Source organism: Calonectris borealis, chromosome 15 (assembly GCF_964195595.1).
Source record: "Calonectris borealis chromosome 15, bCalBor7.hap1.2, whole genome shotgun sequence".
NCBI lineage: Eukaryota > Metazoa > Chordata > Aves > Procellariiformes > Procellariidae > Calonectris > Calonectris borealis.
The window spans coordinates 18,829,192-18,851,514 of NC_134326.1; the positions used below are offsets into that span (position 1 = coordinate 18,829,192).

Genomic DNA, 22,323 nt, shown 5'->3' on the forward strand with positions numbered 1-22,323 from the left:
TTAAAACACAAAATATGTTAGGACAGCCTGAGAGCAGGTGCAGCCTCACAGGTACCATGCTGAGAGCGCGCTGGACAACACCAGCTCTGGGCTGCAGGGGACACAGGGGAGCCTCAGCCCCAGCACATTTAAAGCTGCAACATCCCCTTCCCAGCAGTTTTCCCAACATGGGCTTGGGGCCAACTCCTCCAGGAAGGATGCCGCACAAGCCTTCATGTTCCCAGCTGGCAGATGACAAAAGCTTCAGAGAAAGCTTTCAGGCTCGCCTTCCCCCTCTGGGGCAGACGGGCAGGTCTGGACAGTGCTGCCAAGGACTTTCCAGCGGTGTGCGTCAGCAGGAACAGCATCGGTGATGCCATGAGTCTCCTGTCCAGCACCCGAGGTCCTTTGGGTGTTCAACCCTCCATTCTCAAGCGGTGGTTTCAGCAAAGCACAGCTCCAACCCGATTTTATGGCTGCTTTTATTTGAGGCATGACGTAATTTGAAGTAACTAGTCTTCTCTAATAACCAGGGCTGCAGCATAACCATGAGAGTTGTTAACAAAGGAGCTGGGAAGGCTTTCTTTAAAAGAGACAAGAAAATACACAGTAATATGTAAGCAAGAACAGGGCAAGCTGCACTGCCGAGCTGGTTATCTCTGGACCGTAGACTTCTTGTGTGCACTTGCCTGGACGCTGATTGCCTTCCAGGATAAGAAAGGGTTGGTTGCGAGAAGTAATATTGATTTTAACGCACGAGTACTTGTTCACACGAACATACATCACTACAGAGAATCCAGATGTGATTTATCAAGCCTGCAATTATTTTGGTTTGTGTCGCTGGATCCTTTGTTCCTGTTAGAAAAGAAAATAGCTTTTCCCACCCAAGGCGACCCCTGTTTGGAGACGGAAGGCCCAGGTTCTGCTGGCTTCTCACCATGCTGCATGTTTTGCTGCTGATGCCCACCAAACACCGCCTCCCTCAGCCTCCCCCAAATTATGTGAAAGATCAGATGCAGAGCCGCCCTGAGCCCTGCTTTTCTCTGCAAACCAACAGCCCACATCTTCAGAGGTACCTCCTCAGCACTGCACCCCCAGCCCCGTCTCCTGCAGGGTTCATAACCAGCCCAGGGAAACTGGAGTGTCCCACAGAGAGAAAAAACCAATCGTTCCACCAATTTCCCAGGAGCTGTCATGCAACTGTGCCAGATACGCTAGGAAACAACGCGGTTCCTTTCTGCTGACACAGCCGTGTCGTTTGCACCGTGGCTCTTTCCTGCTGCCTCAAAACTTCACTTCTCCAGGGGTCCTGGTGCCACTGCCCCCCTCCCCGGCTCCCTCCGGAGCTCAGCGCAGCTCCCAGTGAGCGAAGCCGCAGCAGATGTGCTTCCCAACAGCTGGCACGGTCCTTCGGCAGAGCCACGAGGAGGAGCGCTCCGGGTGCTGCTTTCCATTATGGTGTTTGGAAATTACATGTTCACATTTGATCAGAAACTCTCAGTTTTTCTCCTTCCAGACAGACTACATGAACAGATTCTGCCATGCAGCTGGATAAGAAAAAAAACATCAAACGCAGCGTGGCGTTCCTAACGACAGACTGCTAACGATAGATGTGCCGATCTATTTCCAGTCCAGCCACACGGTCACGCCTTACTATGGCCAAAGTTTGCACCACAACAGAAATCCCACTAACTTCAGTTGTTCCCTCACAAGTACAAGGGAGGGATATTGCCTGCACCGGAAAGTTTTACATGCTAATGGTTTATTCCACCCACAGTCAGTCCTCCTGGCTCTTTACTTGTTTCCTCATCAGTGTATCCAAATGTCTTCATGAAGCAAATTTGATAAACAGGATAATCAGCATCTCCTCCCATCAAATTCAATGGGGTCTCTGCATCGCCAATACCTCCGAAACCCAGACGGGCCATGTTGGTCTCAGGACATCCCACCAGACTGCACAGTAACTCCCCGTTCTCGTCTTCCCTCCCATTCCGACTTTCCTCCTGAACTTTCTAGTCAAAGGGCATTTACTGACCACAGTTTGAAAACAAAAACAATCTTGTTCTGTATCTCGGTACCACATCATGCCAAGGGTTCATGGAGAAAGGGCACGGGATGGAAGAAGCCCAAAGGGCACCGGAGGACTGGAAGCCCTTCGCTGCCAGGCTCGCTGCCCAGCTCCCTGCCCTCCCTTGGCACACACACCCGGCTGGAGGGAGCCTCCTTTGGTAAAACAGAATTAACATCAAATTTCATATGTCTTCACTAAACAAGCTCGTTATTTCAAATATATTTCAGACAAACACACTTATTTAAAAAAAAAACCTCCTTGTGTTGACTTGCAAACTATATCTTGTTGACGGCGGCGTACAGAGAGGACGCTGCTTGGAGAGCATCCTTCTGCCTGAGGGAGAAGATACTAATCCACGCCTCTGCACGCGGGGCTTTCCTGGAACTCAGCCTCAAAGCGGAGTCCAGGGCGGTGATCCACAGCTATTACAAACAGCTGCTGTTGGACATGCACACAAACCAACAAAATCCCCCATCACTGCCCCAGGACGCGGTTCCCTCGCTAGCACCAAGTCACCCCGCTCCCCGGGAGGCAAGTCCCGGAGCAGGGATCCGCTCACACCGAGGTAGCAGCGCTGGACACGCTTCCCGTGATGACTAACGGCTGGGCAGAGTTGTCTGGATGCAACAGGTCACTCGGGAAACAGGAGAGAGATCCAAGAGCCATGTCACCGAGCACTCGCTTTGGGCCAAACTAAAAATAGACCTAATAAAGCGTTACTGGAGCTGCTTTCCATACTGTAGAAAAAATAAACTATTCAGTTTTTCCTATCAAGAGAAAGGCCACCCCACGGACTTCTGTGGGCATGGTCGAGGCGTGTTTGCTCTCGGAAGAGCCACCTAACCCACCCAACAGTGTGATCTCCTCCCTGAGAGGAGCCACCCCACACTGAACAGTTCCTCACCGTCACCAGCTCCTGTCTGTTCCTGCCTTGCAGAAGCCTGAGCATTTATTTTTACCTGACTGTAAGACATGAGAGCCTTTAAAATCTGCATTTATGAAGACTTTAACACCTGACAAAACCATCGCAATCCTCTTGCCTACCTTCTTGCCTAGCACAGCCCAAGCCACCTCACTCACGAACCCTGCACCACTGCAAGGCCATCACCAGCAACATCTGCCATAGAGAATCCACCGCTCCTCTGGGCACACTGCAAGGTCTCACAGTTAAAAATATCCACCTTGCTAGGTGTAGTTGGGCAAACCCAACCTAAAGCCACAGACCCTCCTGCTGTCAGAAGTCTTCTACACAGCAGCTTCCAGACCACCGCGAGGTCATTAACGAACGTTTCTGCATCTCAAGCAAGCTAAACAGATAAATCACCCTTAACCCCACCAAGGCACATACCAGCACTGCTGCAGGACCTCTGCCCACTCCTCTCATGATGGAGCAGAGCTGTACCGGTGTGACACCACCCCTGCCCTATGTCCGTGCAAGAAGTCACCTCTTAGGAGAGGAGATGCCCTTTCAGAGTGATACCGCTGACAGGGTACACTGCCACGGTAGCTACCACCACCGGTGCGGTGACAGCTGCTGCCAGCAAGATTCAAGCACCACTTCCTAACCGCATGGACCGGGTGGACACCAGCAGAACGCTGTGCACGTACCACGTGCCTCCCGCGGAGGAGGAGCACTCGAGGGTCTGATCTCAGCCGACAAACAGACACCAACTGATATCAGTGGCTAAAATGGGGTGTGAAAGTGGGAATTCAGCCCGTAAATTCATGCAGTAGAAACCCTCATACATGAGAATAAAATGCTGCCATGCTGCAGGTGAAAGTTTTTTCAGCAAAACCTTATCTTAACTCCTGACGAAGATGTTCTGCTGTCAAACCACCTCAGCAGCCGCTCACCGAAACCTTCTGTCACTACATGAGGATTTCCACCTCTTCCAAGGAGACTCCACCAGCCTGCAGACAGCCAGGAAGGGAACCCTTGTCCTGCCCTGGGTGCAGCCCCCGTTCGGGGTAGACGACCATCCAGTCTCCCTAAAACCAGCTCCTGATGGAAAGCAAAACAATCATCCTCCTTGCCTATGGGAAATTCTACCTGTGTGAAGGGTTTTCTTGGTTTTCTTTTTTTCCTAATCTGAAGCCACATCATCCCTACGGCATGGGCTGAGCTCAGGGGACTCTGCTTCGGCCAGGCAGCTCAGACACCACGGTCCGATGAACCATGAGGAACCAACAAGGCTTTGCTCCATTTACGGCAGGGCTCCTTCCCCGCTGCCCAGGCTTCCAGTCAGAAACTACATGTTTTTCAAGAGAAGTATAACCATATAAACAGTAAATGATAGCTCTTTATAGCAGGAAATGCCTTTTTAATCTGAAGTGGAAAATTGTATAAACTTATTTAAATCCATTAAGATAACATTAGTCATTTGTGAGCCTTATAAGGAGCACTCATTTTGACTGGATAATTTGTGATTTGTATTAGGAACATTTAGCTACAGAATTAATTCCAATGGAAAGCAAAAAAAAACCCAAGCCTCCATTTTGCTTTGAAATATTTTAAAAATGTGTATGTATATTCATTGAACAGATGTTTAGGAAAATGATAGGTGGATGTTAATGAGGTGGGAGGCTTCACCCAAAGGAGATTTCAATCCCCATGCTACTCTTGCTTGAGTCAATAAAACCTCCATTGGCTTGAAGGACCTGACCCAGCTCACAGACTGCATGAGCCTTGCAAGGTGCAAGCAAGAATCCAGACTTACATAAATGAACCAGACCCACTTATTGTATCAGTGATCTTTTAAAAGTAATTTTGTCTCGCTGTTTTTAAAAACACAGAACAATTACATGGACCACGGGGATGCACCAAGAACTGAACCTAAGGGCACATCTGCTCCAGGGCCAGCTGCAAGCCTTCTGCAGAGGAGCCAAGCAAAGCTGACACAGGAGCACATCAAACAGAAGAGGACCTACCTGTTCAGGGAGAGCAGTAGCTGGTCCATGCATGCTTTGATCTTGTTTTGTGCTTCTAGGTGTGTCATGTTCTCCGTGCTCTCTCCATTAATTGCCAGAATAATATCTCCGGGGCACAGGTTTGCCATGGCTGCTTTACTGCCAGGGTTAATCTAGGCAGGGAAAAATAAAAGGGTTACTTAAAAGAATGCTCGTTTTTAAAACAGTCCAGTTTCTTGGAATAAGCAGCAGATAAAGGGAATATTTATTTCTGGAGAAGACACACGTGTTTTGCCTACACCAACGGCATCTACCAGAGGTTGGATGTCAGAGCCAGAGCTCTCGGGTCGGCCCCAGTTCTCTGAGGGCCATCCTCTACCACAACGCTCTTTTAGATCAGGAGATTCCTGTCAACCCCAGGCAGAGTGTGACCAGGTCCTCTCTTCAAATTTGTCTCTTGCTTGAAATAATGCAATAGCCTCTTTCAAGAGAGATGCTTTAGACTCCTTTGGCTTGCAAGCCTTAAATCATGCTGTGAGAGTCAATCCTTAAAGAGCACGTGCAACCCTCCTCTTTGGCTAACTACGTAATGAGAAGATGAGCGCAGCCACCCTAATTGCTTCCCGTGGAGAGGTTACATTTGACATCAGTTTTTCCTGACCGTCATTCAAATGACTTGTCTCTTTCTAGCCCGGCATGGAATATCACGCAGCTCGTTACGTCTCCACAAGTCTTTCCTCCTGGTTTTGTAGGAATGCCAGAACCTTATAAAACTCATAACTTCTTTCCCCAGGAACTAATGACAGGTCCAGGTACTGTTTGTGGTCAGCCATAAGACCAATCCTGCAGCCCATAAAAGAGTTTCTTGAGAAATTACCATTTCATTTACATCAGCCCAAATGCGGTTTTAATTTTTGCAATAACATAAAATGATGCCAAGCACAAGCAGGACAGGTAAATGTGTCTCTTTAAACTCTTAATAGCTATGTGCTTGCCCTCTAATTTCCTCTTCAGTCATTCAGAGCACCTGCTAACGCTCCGCTAACCAACCACATCAAGTGAGTAAGTACAGCCAGTCTGACTTTCGGTTATTCATATCTCACTGCAGAGTGCGATGATGCTTTGATTCTGTTTACTCTTGATTTACACAGGTATAATCCCTTGTCTCGGGTGATGGGTCTCTGTCCCATCACACCCTGCTCAAAAGAGCCAGGCAACAGGATCAATGTTGGTTTTTGGGCCCCTCACTCCAAGAAGGACATGGAGGTGCTGGAGCGTGTCCAGAGGAGGGCAACGAAGCTGGTGGAGGGCCTGGAGCACAAGTCTGATGGGGAGCGGCTGAGGGAACTGGGGTTGTTTAGTCTAGAGAAGAGGAGGCTGAGGGGAAACCTCATCGCGCTCTACAACTACCTGAAAGGAGGTTGTAGCGAGGTGGGGGTTGGTCTCTTCTCCCAAGTAACAGCGATAGGACGAGAGGAAATGGCCTCAAGTTGTGCCAAGGGATGTTTAGGCTGGACATTAGGAGAAATTTCTTTACTGAAAGAGTGGTCAGGCCTTGGAATAGGCTGCCCAGGGAAGTGGTGGAGTCACCATCCCTGGAAGTATTTAAAAGACGTGTAGATGAGGCCCTTAGGGACATGGTGTAGTGGGCATGGTGGGGTTGGGTTGATGGTTGGACTCGATGATCTTAGAGGTCTTTTCCAACCTTAATGATTCTGTGATTCTATGATCACTGCTCTATCCTCCATCTCCCCTCGGACGTAGCTTACCTCAGTGCCGCGGGACAACCAGACACTAACAAAACAGGTATGGTTTTTCAGACAGTTTGAGACCAAGCGCTGGCCACCTGCTCCATGGTGCCCACAAGCCCCCGACCACCACAGGCCGTCATTAAACAGGCAATCTTTTAGAAAGGGAGGCACGCACGCCTCCCCGTGTTCCTCTTGATCTGTTTCTTCCAGTTCTGTTTTCACAGGGAATTTGAAGAGGGTTTAGCCTCAACACCAAAGCCCTTTGAGGGACGTGCTGGGGCTGCTCACAGGACCAAGGCTGGTAAAACAGACAGCGAGAGGCAGACGGCACCCGGCGTAACACGGACCCGCTGCACCGCTCCCTGCGTGACTACAGCCATGATACCACTGAAACACGAACCTGAAGGTGTTTGAAGAGCTCCAAAACACTTTTGCATTTAAGTAGAACTGGCAGCCTGAATTAAGCCTTTTGTTGCGTTGTCAGAGTAAATCAGCATTTGCCATTTGCTCTTCAATAGTTTCAGCCGGGCTATTTTGCTCTAAAAAAACCTGCCGGGCCAACTCCTTCCCTGCTCGCAGGCTCCCCTGTGACTCAGCTCACAGCCAACAACAGGAGGTATTTCTGAACACAGCCGTAAAACTCTGACACAGGACATTTCAACCCAGGATACGTTTATTTTTTCCCTGGCATGCGTTTGTCCTGTTGTTTTTTTGAACCCACGTAAGAAGACACGGCATTCACAGAGCATTAGGCTCCTTCTACAGCCACAGAAGCTGCCAGAACCACCAGAAAGTCAACCAGAAGCTCAACCAGCATCTCCAAAGAAGCATCTCCGTGTGCTTGCCTGTTGTTATCTGCTTCCCTCGATGTCCACCCTGCAGCCCCAGCTGCCAGCAGACTTTTGGACTAACAGACCTTCAGTTTGACCCAGGACAGCTGTATTTTGTTCTTGTCTATTCAATGCTGTCTACATTTCTGATGGATTTTTCTCCCTGCACTGATCTTAACCAGACTGTAGCTTCCTTGGAGAATAAGCTGTTCATAAATAGGGTTCTTTGCTGTTTCCTAATTTTAAATAACCCAGGATCTAAAAATATTTTGGCAGTATCTTCATGTCAGCATTTTATGCTATCCGTGGAGATGACTGAGGGCTTGAAATGGAGCTGCACTCCAAGAACACATTAGTCTGAGATACAGCATTGGTGTTACAGCAGCTTGGGAATCAGTATCGTAATATCTGTCAGGTCCAAAGTTTGTATTTTCACGAATAATGTTTAAAATACTTCAAACCAAGTTCTCTTAACTCGCAGCTGTGCAAAGCCATTGTCACCAAACATGCCACAGAAAGCCCTACGAGCCTGGCTCTGGGTCAGGTTTGAATCCACCTGCTTCGCTCCGTGCGGATCCATGCAGCCTACTGCAAACCCAGATCTCCATGTGGACAAGGATGCAATTTTAAGGAAAATAATTTTTGCAATAGAGTCTCTGCTTGGAGTGAAACATCCAAGAAAGGTGCCCCTCTGTTGTCACAGGGAAACGAACAAACACACGAGGAAGGAGCAGGAGGGAGCTGGGTGTCTCGTTCAGGCACCCATCAAGCTACAAGCAGCCAGCACCCACACCCAGCAGCAATCGGCTCACCCCAGAAAGCTCCTTAACCAGCCTCTTTCCTCACAAAGCCCAACGAGCTGCTGAGCATCTACTATGATAAACAAGTACACACAAAAACCAAGTGGTTTTTTGTTCAAGTGATAAACCTTGTTTTGCATATTCGTCCCTTCTCCAGGGCTATGGCTAAACGATACAACTACAGCTGCACGTATCGCCTGGTCTCTCCAGGGCAGAGACCTCAAAGCCCAGCAGTGCACAGAGGTTTTGGGATGGAGCTCATTCACGCCTCGCTCCAGAGGGGCCTCCGGTCTGCCGTGAGCGGTGACCGCAGCGTGTGCGACATGAACAAAGCGTGCACGAATTTGAGAGTAACTGGATACGTTATGAAGTTAAAAACACTGCAGAGAAAACCTGCACCGAGTCACTGGAGCCCTGTGTTCTTGAAAGGGGCCTCCAAAGGAACTGAGGTTTGAAATAGAATAGGCTTAAAAACAGCGATAAGATTTCTTGTTTGTTTGTTTTTGAAGTTCTCCATCAGTGCTAAAAACAAACCATTTTAAAAATCAAGGTCGAATGAACACAGACCAAGACAAGACCGATGGATACGTAACTCGGGGTGCTGTAAGCGCTCTCCCCGGGACCAGGACAAGTTGTGTCTCCCCACCGCACGCTTTCTACGGGCAACGCCGAGTACCCTAAAGCAGAGCCCCAACTCGCGCACTGGGGCCAAGCACAGGCTCCATCCCACGGCGCCTGCTGCGCCCTGCGTGTGCCGTGCCCCGTCTTGCCCACGCTGGGCGCCTGCCAGGATTTGGTCTGTTTGTCTGCGTTTTCTCCAGTGAAGAGCCCAGGAAAGGCAATTGCGCATTAGCAAGGAGCCAGCCCAGCCCCTCACACCCTGCTAACCCCCGGGGCTGCAGGGCCCCGCGCGGGTGCTGGTATTTCAGGGCTGGAGCAAGGGGCTGGTGGAGAATCACGCGGGTGGATGGGGTGGTCTGAGCCCTCGTGCTGTTGGCAGCTCACGGGGTCTCATTCCATGCAAGGCACCCAGCTCCCAGGGAGCTCTGCTTGTGCCATACACGTTCAGAGCAGTCAAGTGTATGGTGCTGAGAGCCAAACCCACAGCAAACACCGCGGGCTTAAAGAAATGTAAATATTTTTATTAAAGTTCCCCTAAAGGTTTTTCTTTTTCAACTAGACAAGAATCCGAGCTCCCAAAGCCACAATTTTATGCAGCAGTGACCCAGCACTGATGTGAACTCCAGGCCACCAGTTAACTTACGCTGCTAGTTATTGTTGCCCTGCACTTGAAGGTATTTTCCCACCAACATAAAGCCAAAGCCAACGGATGGAGACTTGGGAGAAGTTGCACAAGACAGCTTAGTCAACCCCACAGCTTGCCCACGAGAGAGGAGAGGACCTTCTCTCTGCACCTTCCCGCTCCCGGGTGCCAGCCAGCCTCTTCCCTTGTGCTCAGCAGATTTTTTTAAGCACAGCCTGGGATGCAATCCAGTAGAGCCGAACGGTTTTCTAAGTGTGAATCAAAGCAATTCTGAATTACAGGTCCGGTGTGCTGGACCCATCACCTGGGACCAGGGGAGGGATGGCATTAGCTAGTGGTGAACTCTTCACGAGATGATTAAGCAGATCCTACACAGCGCCATACCTGGAATATCCACTACCCATCACCTAATCACTGTGGGAAGGAACTGAGCATGAAATACGTGCAGGACCAGTCAGCGTGCTGGGGAGGTCACTGGTACTCGTGTTTTCACGGCTCCTTTTATGCCCATAGAATCGCATTCCCGTATACTCTGCCCGATGCAACCGCACACGCACAGCACGGCATCTGCTCCGGGAACGCAGCATAAACGAGTGTCATTTTTAGCGCTCTCCCAAAATTAAATAGAGCCAAGAGAGAACAATGTTCTGCATTTAACCCCTCCTCAAAAACAAGCAGCTGCTTCTTTGTTTCTCTCAAAAAACCCATGCAGATGCATAAGAATATTTATAAACAGAAAATACTAGAAGAAACAAAAAACGTGCACACTAACAATATCGTAACAGCAGGGCACGTGGAGGTTTGCAGAGCGGTAAGCAGCTCCAGGCTCTCGAGAGCGCAGAGAGCAGCCTCTCCCTGCACAGCGTGCCTGCAGAGCGTGCCTCCTGCAGGGATTCACTCAGTGGGAAGCCAGAATGTATTTTTTTTCTTTCCCTTTTCTAAAAAAGCATATTATTCTCCCTAATCCCCTCAGGACAAGTCTCATTTGTGACGCCTTTGTACGTCCTCCACATAGCACTGTGCTTCAAAAAATACTAGAGCTCCAATATTGGTGCCTGTGTCAGTCCTTTTATATTATTCCAGCAGGGAAGGGAGAATTTTAAAGAAAGAGAGCCCAGTAAATAGCCCTTCTCTCACTGTCCTCTGCTTCCTCCTCACCACAGGAAGCTCAGTCACAGGGTAACGGGGGAAATGCGACCCACAGGCTGTAGCACTGGACCAACACCCCACAACTTAGTATCTCCTTTTGCCAAGTCACCGACCAGTGAACTATATCTGCACAATTACAAACCAATTTTTTAAAATAAGTTTTTCCAATTATTTTCCCCACCACCTTTCCCAAGATTACCACCCACCTCTCTCCTCTCCTCCAAGGGGACCAGTCGCAAGCAGCCCCCTCCCCAGCCAAATGGATACTCTGATGCTATGGAACAGATTGGAAAAACCCTAAGCCAGCAGCAGCTATCTTATCTGGCCACTGGAGCCTCGTTAGGATTTACTAAGTGCTAGCATCTGACATCAGGCCAATAAAATAAAGCACATTAAGGCAACTAAGCCAGTTGGTGTTAGAGGCTGTGCAACCTAATTTAGTAAGCAAGATTATTTGCACCAAAAGGAGTTGACTCTTGAAACACATACAGCGTTACACTTCCTCCCGGAGATCAAGCACAGAAGTGTGCCAGGGCTGGGAGACCAGGAGCAAGTCTTAGGGGACAAAGTCCCCCGAGTCTCGCTGTGCGCGTCCCACTGCCCGCGCAGGGATAAGCTGCACGCCGCGGCAGCGGCTCGGTTCAGAAGCAGCTTTGCTCAAGCCATCTCTAGAATTGGGCCAACACCACAAGCTGAAACAATCAATGCTTCAGCAAAAAGTTAATTTGTTCTCTTAACTTAATCCCTCCCTTCTTTTTTTCCTTCACTCTTTTCCCCAGAAACCTGCCTCTGTAACATCACCTGTGTCAGGACCCAAGGACAAGGGATGCCTGCACAGGTCTTGGCACAGCCATTGGAGAGAAGAACTTGGTATTTATTCTCCCAGTGGTTTTTACTCAAATTAACAAAAGGCACCTATTCAGGCCAATCACACCTACGTAATGAAGGCAGCTTTCTCTTTCTCTGCCAGATCTCCTTCACTTTTAAGAAAAAGTGCTACTGTAACAAACCACAACGCATCCCATCAATTAATGAAGCCATCTTCCCAGAATTTAATGGGTTAAAATGTGCAATTCCATACAAGCCTACACAGACCACACCACTCTTCTCTTAAATCAATGGTAGTTTGTTACAGGCAAGTCTGGGGAAATTTTCTGTTCTGCAAGCATGATCAAAAGGGCCTGATTAAAGCCTTCAAGAAGCTTTCAAGATAGTGTGACAAAATTCTCAGCTTTTAAACAAAGCAAGCCTGTTCTATTACCCGGAAGCGTGCTACGAGGCAGCAGATGATCTTACGGTAGCAATATCTTTGAAAACAGGAAGAACCAAGAGTTAAACGACTAACTAAATGAAGATAAATTCCCCAAATCCTTCAAGCATTCTTTCCAGGAATTCTCTTCAGCTTTTCAAAGCATCATGCCTTGAACTGACATACATTCCTCGCCAGTTCATTTGCATTTTCCTAATTGCTTATATGGAAGTCCAACATATCAAGACATTATTCAGGTATGCTGCGCAGCACAGTAAATGAAGAACATTGTTTATGCAACATGAATTCATTTAACTACTGAGGAAAACAAGAAGCTTCAGAGCATACGAGGGAAAGAACCAGAGTACAAGTGTTATAAAAGGCAGGACACTTGAAAATGCTTTTGAATCCAAGTACTGATGGATCCAAATCCAAATTTAGAATCAGATTCTTAGTGTAGATCCTAATCCAGCTTAAAGGCCGAAGTCTCCGTACAAAGAAAAGGCTGAAAAAAACCCAATGAAATCGGACATGAATTTGAGAGCAACCAACAACATAACCTGCGTGCAAACCTTGAAGAGCTGAGAAAGGCCCAGGTTGTTCAGACGCTCGTACTGGCTTATTTTGCCAAAAGGCTCCCTTGCTCAGCCCAAGGGCACCCAGAACTCCGGCAGCGCTCGGACCGAAAGCAGCAGCGAGCGCAGCACGCCATGCTGCCCGCCGCGTTGACGGTCACCAGGAGCCCTCCCACCCCTTCCTCCAAGCACAAGTCGCAGATAGCGGCTCTACTACATAGAACGACCCACTCTTAACCCCTGTGGCTGCTCTGAAGATTACACTTAAATCTGCTTTTACTTACTCTGCGACCTTGGGGAGCAAGGCCAGGGTGGGACAGCCTGCCCCAGGGACACCGGCTAACCCTCGATGTGGGCGTGCTGGGAGCATCACTGCAGTCCCCGAGACACTGCACCGTTGCACGCCACTCGGCAAACATCAGAGAAAGCATCTATGGTCACAGGGAGTTCATCTCCATTAGATGTTTAGTGCTCAGCTCTCCTGTGAAGCCTCCCCTTCTCAGACACCTCACAGGTGAGGGCTTCCTAAATCCTGGTTTGGAGAAACCCCTGGGTGCTTTGCAGAAGACATGCAGGAGCTGCTTGGAGCTCTCCCTTTCAAATCACTGGCCTTCTTGGCCAGGAAGGTGGGTTGGTACGTTCTTTCCTATCAAAAGGAAAGTGGCCACAGAGGTGTCTCCAAACGGAAGAAAGTTCTCCAACGCAAGAAGTTTGAATTCATCTGGTGAGCAAACTGAAGCTTTGTTCTTGTGAAACGGGTTCAGCTCACACATACTGCAGGGGTTTGTGCCTTTGCGACGCGTCTGCCTTCTCCCAGTTTAGTCGTGAACCCCAGATATTTTGCGGGGTTTGGTCTTTTGTACCAGAAGCTTTACGTGTGCTTCTGGGAGGAGTTGTGTGACTTACGGCGAGTGACAGCGTTCACAGCCAACGTACTGCAAATCGCCCAGCTGAGCTTCCACCCATGCTGCCTGTTATTGAACAGTCCTGGATGTAACTGTTCAAGGCAGTTTCTCTTCTAGCTGTGCATTGCCTGTACCTAGTAATTAAGAATAATTACTTTAAATAACCTTCTTTAATCTGGTATATTTTGCTTTCTGAAGCTTGTACTGTAAAATGTCATTCGCACGTAATCTGCTATCAGTCCACACAACATGTAAAACTACTTAAGGTTTAATGGGTGTGAATTTGAGTTGCTCTGGTTGACAAGAAAGATTGAGTGTGGCAGGGCTTTGAGGCATCTTTATGATGTTTGGAAAATTCATTGGCTGAAACACTCTTGCACAGCAAATTTTTTTTTTTTTTTTAAAATAGAGCTCTGTTCTCTCTGGTGAGAAAGCAGGGTTTATTTTAGGTCTCTGCTGGCTGTAAAAGCTACTTGAATGCCACGCTGCAGCTCGACATTTTTGCAATTGCTGCAAGTAACCTGATGAATCCTGGGTTTGCTTGAAGTTTTTCTATAAGTCCTGAAGTAGAAACCAAACATAACCTTATCTTCCAGGGCTTGAGGCAAGCATGGTGTTAACGGCTGTGTACAAATCCACTATATTAACAAGCTCTCACTAGATACGCCGTGCTTTGCTTCGGTACACATCTAGCAGCGCTGCACTGACAACAAATCAAGCAGAGTATTTTCTGGGAACATGTTTGTTTTAGCTATTTTATCAACACTACCAGATCTTGAGATATCTACTGTTTTCTTTCACACTCTAGCACCTGTGGTCACAGATGACTTAAAAAATAAAAACATTTTCACTAAGTGTTTGCGTATCTAACAACTCTGAGTCAATGCATTTTAAGAGCTCAGAAATCAAACAACAAATTCAGTTATACAACAAATTCAGAAATACTGTATTTAAAAGAACTTGGGCCTTCTAGGATTTGCTATGTGACTCCTGCAGACTTGTGAGATGCATTTTCCCCCCAAGCTACAAAAAAAAAAAAATTTGCAATAGCCTGCACTAATTCCACACAACCCATAATGGCATATTTGTGTTAAAATTAAAGGACTGATCTACCCCCAGCAGGACCAGGATTATCACTAACTATTGTGCTATACAGCAACAAAAAGTTTAAGAAAAAAATAATTCCACGTATTTCTCCTGTACGCTTCCTACACTAACAGGGCCATTTCAGTAAGTCTGCTATCTAACTTTATTCTCTTTTATCCCTGTATCAAGTGGGATACAACCTCGCACTTTCCAAAGTAACTCTGAATACCTGTCCCAACAGGCAATCTTTCAATCTTCAAGAAGTTAGAAAATTGACATTACCATCATTTAAAAGGAAAAACAAAACCAACCAAACAAAAAACCCCCAAACTACAAAACCCCTAGCCCCAACTTCAAATTCCCCAGTTACACTGAGCCCATTCTGCTCTGTTCAACCTGGCAGAGGCCTGAACTGTTTTCAAGGGTGTGCTGGGTTTATTTTGCTAAACTCGCCCCAAGGTCAGACCTTGCATGAATGGACCTACATGAATCATTCTTTCCGCCTGCTTTCCCACTCTGGATTATCAGTGTGCTTGATTACAGTAATTAGCATTAGACTTTCATTCCAGCATATTCTACCATTACTGTCTCCTGAACCAGCACAAGCATTTATTCTTCTCTTTCAGTTATTAAATAAAGCCTCAGCGATAGAATAACTTCAGCAGCAAATGTATTTGTTACATACTTTCCTCAGTTCTTATCTGTAGTTCAGATTAACTGTTATGTACCGCTACAGCTTCAAGCGTAGCCACCCAGATCTCTCACTCCAGACCTTACAAGCAGCAATCACTGGAAGAATGATGAGAACAAAAAAGAATGACAAGCAAAACTATTTCTTTCCCCTTAAAAAAAAAATCATCCCACTTGAACTATTATGTTATAACAAACATTAATATGCAACCAACTGAGAAACAGCTAGCATCACTTAGTTCTACACAGGCAATAAAGCCACCAAAGGTCAGCAGAAATCAGCTGGGGTCATAGTTTTAGGATTCATCAAGACAGAGCAACTACTTCAGTCCATTTGGGAGCTCTAAACAGAAGGTGCATCATTTCCATTCAATAAACAATCAAATACATAAAAGTTACACATAAAACCAGGAAAAAACCTTATGGAAAGCAAAGAAAAAAAAGCCCCGTTCCCTTTGCTGGCATCTCTGGTTCTTGCCTTCTCCACCAGCATACGTGGAGTTCCTGGGGTAACTAAACCTGGACCCCCCAGCGCTGCCCAGCCACAGGTCTGCAGAGCCCTTCGTGCTCTGCCATCCCCAACCCGGAGCAACAAGAACCACCCTCGCAGGCCACCCCAGAAATTATACTCCGAGTGGGTACTCTGCATTCACGTGGGATCACAGCAACGCACTCGGGCATTTGCCGGCTGCCCCGACGGAGTCAACAAGGCGACTTTCACTGGAATTCCTCCCTCAGCAGAATTCCTTCTCGAGTATCCTAACCTTTAACAGGACACGTATTTGCTCAAATACAAAAGCTACTTAAGTTTAAAAGTCAACCTTAACTCAAACAATACCTGGATAATGGATTGCAGACCAATTATTTCTCACCCTTCTTGTGTTACAGTTCCAAGCCAACACTGAAAAATGCATTTTTGCTGCTCTGCTAGAGGCTAGCAGGTAAACTGATGTTGAGGCTAAGCCAGCAGATAAAGGAAAGACTGTATTAAAAACTTTTTAAAATACTGGAATCAGTCCATTTGTCAATTCTCTGTTTAGCCAAATAATTTGTCTATGATTCTAAAAGCAGCAAGTGCTTGAATTAACACTGGCAGAGTTGGCTGGATGACGACATTGACTGCTCTAGGAGCTGGACAAGTGAGTTCAAGTGATTAAACGCATTCAGCTCCTCTAGTTACACTAATGACCGATTATCTTTTAATCCCAGGCAAGGGGTAGATCAGCTGTGATCCCACACAGAACCACAGCACTCACTGATGTGGTTGTAAGCACAACACTGAGGGCAGCTGAGTAAGTTATTCCATTTCTGTTCCTGCACCGTGGTTGCTGGCCAAAGGCAACGCTGTCCCCCCAGTAAGCCCCTTTCCCACCAAGGGCAAACAGTGTCCAGTTGTTAGCCTGCTCAACCAAGGAAAAGCAGCTGTCAGCTACCAGAAACTTAATGAAGTCTTAAACCCACTTTCTACCAAGTCATTAAGGCCAACTCTAAGCAGATGTTGTGGGTCATTCCCCTACCCCTATAAATATCACTAGGAGGAGGAACCACCAATTACATGATGTACTACACCCGGCCTCAGCTTACTGTAACTGTGCATATAAAACAAGCTGGGTTTCTTCCCCAGAGCACAGCCTTGGGCTACAATTCCCTTCCCAGCACTAGGCTGACAACGCACCAGCGTCACCCCTGCGCGTAGCCACTGCAGCACCCTTCGGGGCTGCGTGCCCCCAAAGCAGCCCAGCAAACTCCAGCCCTGCTCATCTGGGTCCCCCAGAAAACGCAAGAAGAAACGGGGGAAAAAAAAAAAGAGTGGCTATCACACCTGGCTTTTTATGTGACCACATGAGAAAGATGCCCTAAGCACACCCTTCTGGATTTGCATTTGTCTTTCCTTATCTTTAATGCTGAAGAACTTAACACTCCAACTCAAGCCCTGGCCTCTCTGGGCAGTGCTCAGCATCAGCTGTTCCCAGTCACTTGGGCAATCAGATCTTTACCACTTGTCATTTAAGATTGATCAAACCACAGAGGGAAGTGGCCTGCTTTCAAGAAAAAATAGATCATTCCTTGATTTCATGGGCATATTTGAAACAGCTGCAAGGGATGAGCTCAACACCATCAGCTGCACCTGCACAAATGCAGTGACCTCGCAGGGGGCTAAAGGCTAAAGCAAGTCCTGGTGGGTGAGGCAAGTCCCATTCCAAAGCAGGACTGGGAGATCGTTATTTTCCTTGCTGCCAAATCCATATTTTTTCAAGTTTATCTCTTGACATTACTGTCACAAGCCACTTTTGGGGGCTACCTTCAGCTTTCCTTCCTGGCCCACACCAGGTGCCTCCCCCTGCCCAGCATTCAGCCACACCACGGTGCCTCCGGCTCAGCTCAGCCCGCTCTGGCAGCTCCAATCACACCGATTGCTTCGTTATTTCCCCTCTAGCAGAGACACTTCAGCTACAAGTCCTACAAACACAACATTAAGGAACTCTGCCTTCACTTAACCCGGAGCAATGACACTCAGGCAGGCTTTGGAGAAGAAGCTGCACCCTTCTAGGGTCCCCCCAGCAGACAGCAAAGCATGGCTTGCTGTGGCTCCTGGGGCAGCAAGACATCTCTGCACAGCTTGTGAGAGATCTGGGGAGAAATTGTTTCCTGTAGCAGCTTAGCACAGAGTAGAGAAAAACCAACCTATTAACGACCAAATAATTTTTTTTCAACCCCTACACAGACGAATTTGTGTTTTATAAGTAGACAGCCAGCCTCTGGCACCCAGAACTGAACGTGGGTGGCTTTTGGATGTTGTGAATCCCAAACAGCAACCTATAAATTCCCAACGTAACCAGTCCGGTAGGATGCTTGCAGAGCTGTACAGCCCAAATACCTCGTGGCACTTCGGTCCCCAGTCCCCTCGGGCACAGAAGCGGGGTGCAGCAAACCCGCATCCCTTGGGCACCCCATCATACCCGGAGCATGTCAGCATCTCAGGCTCGCAGCTGGATGCAGGAGTCCCAGAGTCTGGTCCCGCCTCCCGGCGGAATTTCTGCTTTTCAAAATATGTTTGTAATTTAATGGCATTTTAATACAAAACAAATAAAATAAAATAAAAAAAGCACTTTGAGGGAAGCAGAAGTCAGCCAAAAGCCTCAACAATTAGGCTACAGCAAGAGGCTCCCTCCCTCCTGCAGCAACTCAGCCCGGGCAAGGGGAGCCCCCAGCCCCCTTGCCTGGGTTTCAAGCTGAAAAGAACAGTTTTACTGGTTAGACAATTAAAGTAACTAGACAATTACAAAATAAAAGTGAATATGGCACCACACCAGCCACACTCAGTTCTCTGCAAAAAGGCAGGTTTGCACAGACCCACCACCAAGCAAAGCCCTGGCTCCCCCGGGGAGCCCTCGGGCAGCCCCTTCCTGCACCCCCATGGCCAGGAGCTGGAGCAGAAGCTAACTCTTCCCCAGTTTTAACATTTTCAAGTATTATTTGCAAAGTCAGCAAGGTCTCTTCTTGTGTTAAGAGACTAGAGCCCAAGCAGAGCAGTCTACACCCATTTACATTTACATTCCCAGCGAGTTGTTTATCACCCTCCGGGAGCAGCCGTCAGTGTACAGCACATCGGAGCATCACCGCTTTCTTCAGCCGGAGCAGAACTAAACAAGGTTCCCATTTAGAAGGCTGCCACACTCATGTTACTCAGAGTAACATGAAATAACACCCTACGACTGCTACTTGTATTACAGCCCCTTGTGATCCAAAGCAAGACTGACCTGATGAGAATTATCCTCACACCTCCCAGGTTTGCCGAATCAAACAAGGAATTTGGCAAGCCACCTGTCTAGGCAAAAGCAGACTTTGTTTTCTCTTGTTTAGTGTTAAACCAAACTTTTTTCAAAGTAACAGGAAAACAGGCTCCCTCCGCTAAATTAAGACGTTCACCTTCACAACGGAACATTTTTACAGTCACTGAGAGACGATTTTGTGTTTTGTTGTGATACAACTCACATTACTGGGGGGGAACGAGGACTTCCCCGTGCCCAGGAGGTGTAGGCTGAGCCCAAGAAGCCGAGTGCCTCCCCTCGCAGCGCAGACACCCCGGCTGCGTGCGGACGCCTGCCCGACCCCGGCGGCACGGCCAGCCCCGCCGGCTGCTGCTCCCTGCAGCGTCCTGGCCCGTCCCTGTCCGGGTCTTCCCTCCTCTCCATCTACCTCCTCCTGCTACTCGTCCAAAAAAGCTGGAACACTTGGTAAGGGACAGTCCAAAGTAAAACCAGATACTTCAAGCTGTGTAATAGGCACGTTCGAACTCAAATACAAACCAAGTCTCTTTAAAACAGGCTCTCTTCCATAATTATTTCTTTCAAACTCAGGGTACATGTTTTCCCTTTTCTGTCACAGCTTTGGCAGATGAATGAAAAGACGGCAAACAGCTTGCATGCGTTACAACAATATTTTTAAGTTATAGCTCCTTTCAAAGCCTTTCAATACTCTCAGTGTTTGTTCAAGCGCCCCAGCAGCAGCTGCCCAGGAGAGCTCAGCAATACTACACAGCCTCAACATGCCGTGGGAAGGCAGGGCAGCTTCAGGTGTCCAGCCCTTTCCCAGGGCAGCCCGATGGCGATGGAAACCCCAATGCCCACGGGAACGTGCCCAGCTCGGGCACAGCACCTCATCCATCAGGCAGCCCATCACTCCACCTCGCTGCACCCCTTCCTGCACAGGGGGTGGTTTGTTTTCACATATATCTATGCACAAAGCCTATTTCAAGCTAGCCACAGTGTCTTAGCAAAGAAGTTTCCAGAATACATCTTTGTGAGGTTAAACACAAGTGTGAGTGTACTTACACAGTAATTACTACCAGCCCACAGGGACCCCATAACACAGCAGCCCGCACGGAGAAACTTCTTGCTGACTTTACTTGTGCCTTCCTAAAAAACCCCAACAGCCTGTGAACTCAGTCCAGGGCACAAGTCCAAGCCCTCTGTAGTGCTGAGCACTAAAAACTTTGAAAGCAGATCTTTATGAATTAACATCAAAAAAAATAAAGCATGGAGAATGCTATCTGCTCTGCGTTAACGCAGGGGAGAGCAGCTGAAACGGCGCTGCATTCAGAGGGGAACACTTACTTGCCTGTATTTGGGTGCATATATAATAATATACACTTAAAAACACCCCAAACGCTGCTGCCCGCCGGCCCCGCGTACCAGCGGTCCGACCCCAGCCCCATCCCCGCCGGAGCGGCCCCGCTCCCCGCCGCCGCCCATCACCTGCCGCCGGTCCCCGCTCCGCTCCCCCCCACCCCCGCTCCGGCTCACCCTGGAGATGGTCAACGGGGCGCTGAAATCTTTACCGCCCACCAAGCGAAAACCCCACGGCGAAGGGCCACGCAGGACCACCGAGTGGGACATAGCGGCGGTGGGACGCTCCCTGCCCGCGGGCGGCTACAGCTCCGGCTCCCACTCGCGACCGTCGGCCGAACCACTTCACGCGTCTCCTAATCGCCGGGACGCGTCGGTGCCGCCTCCGGCGGGGCGTGGCGGGGAGGCGGGACCGACCCGCCCCGGCCGTCGTGGGGGGGAGCTTTAGCACGGATTTTCCCCTGAGCATTTTTACCAGTGGGGTTTGGAGCGACTGCTCGCAGCGGTAAAGTGAAGTGTATGCATTTGGTGTGGTCAAAGCCTCCGCTTCATCCTCTGGAGTGGAAGGAAAATGATGTAATAGGACGATTAACGTGTAGTCAGGACTGTTTTGTTCACCACAAAGCAGTATGTTGAAGGAGAAAAGAGATTTCAGGAAAATAATCAGGTTTAAAGCATTTGGCCAATGCACCTCGGCATCACTGTGTCTTTGCAGGGGTCTCTGGGGCAGCATCAGGCACCGCAGAGCATCCCTGCTTCCCGGTGATACAGCCGAATTGGTGACCATCGGAGCACCCAGAAGATGTCCACGCTGCGGAGGGTGTTTAATGCGACGGCTTGTAGGCATGCAGCAGTAGGTGGGAGGTGGGATGGGTGGGCAGCACAGCTGCTCAGCGTCTCCCCTGAAAGCTGAGAGCAAAACTCAAAATGCCTGGGCTTAGGAAAGCTCCCTCTCTTCCTGGAAAGGGCTGGGCCAGAATATCCCACTTCAGAAAAGGACCTAACAAAGGATTCATTGTTTGAAAAGTCCAGTTTCATCAAGTTACCTTCTTGTGGCTCGGTTTCTGTGACTTTGATTTATGTGCTATTTGCTGTGAAGACTTTTTGCGTGCGTTTTGCTCATGACATGGGAAGGTTTGTGTGACCTTCTCACCGCTGTGCCCGTGTTATCCAGGAGGCTTTGGTCCAGGACAGGGGTGGGAGCTGAGACTTTTAAACACGCTCCCGAGCTATGCTGCAGCCTTGTAATTTAGCAACGTGAATACAGTGAGCGTACTGTGTTACGAACCTCAAACACAATAACCTTTGTTTGCTTTGCTAGAAAGGTGCCTACAGAGGAGCAGTTCAGCTGCAGCTGGTACCAGCAGAGCTTTCACCCATACTCTTTGTTCCACGTGAGCACGTGCCTCCACCGAGAGAGGCTATAAAAGCTGACTTTTGTCTGTGCAACTGGTGATGAATCATACCTCCTCATTCCTGTGTGATATCACCCAGCCTGCAGAAGTCTGGGAGTAGGCTGGCCTGAGGTTTCCTTGCTTGCGATAGAAAATCCACCCAGCCAAACTCTGAAATTTGTCTTGCAGAGAGCTGGAGGACTAGTTTATGTCCCACCTCTCCTGCTCTCGCTGTTTGGTGACGAGGAGCACTTCCCTGAATACCTGAGCTAAAGACATGAACAAACGCGGTGTGTTGGCACTAGCATCTCCTTCCTCTTAGGAGGGAAAAGAAAAAATCTGTTCTATAAAAGAAACTAAGTTTGCTGAAAAATAGCAACAATCAAAACAGAGAAAAGGAAAAGAGCAGAGAAAAAAACAGAGACTGCAGCTCTGTGGAGTCAAACATTTTCCACTGGCATTCATCGGGGCTTCATTACTGGGTGGTTTCTAAATTGCACTCAGGCTGTGAGCGGCAGGCTCTGCTGCGCAGCAAACCATCGGG

General features: G+C 48.4%; 1 protein-coding gene across 1 annotated transcript in view; it reads right to left on the reverse strand.

Annotated features, from left to right (window-relative positions):
- The window catches only part of PDLIM4 (PDZ and LIM domain 4), a 54,492-nt gene extending 33,732 nt beyond the window's left edge, over window positions 1-20,760 (reverse strand). The window contains exons 1-2 of the mRNA XM_075164532.1: window positions 20,563-20,760; window positions 4,979-5,130 (exon numbers count right to left, since the gene is read on the reverse strand). Of these exons, the coding sequence (XP_075020633.1) occupies window positions 4,979-5,130; window positions 20,563-20,655 (245 nt within the window). The 5' untranslated portion in view covers window positions 20,656-20,760. The remainder of the gene's footprint in view (window positions 1-4,978; window positions 5,131-20,562) is intronic.
- Between the last annotated feature and the right edge of the window lie 1,563 nt (window positions 20,761-22,323).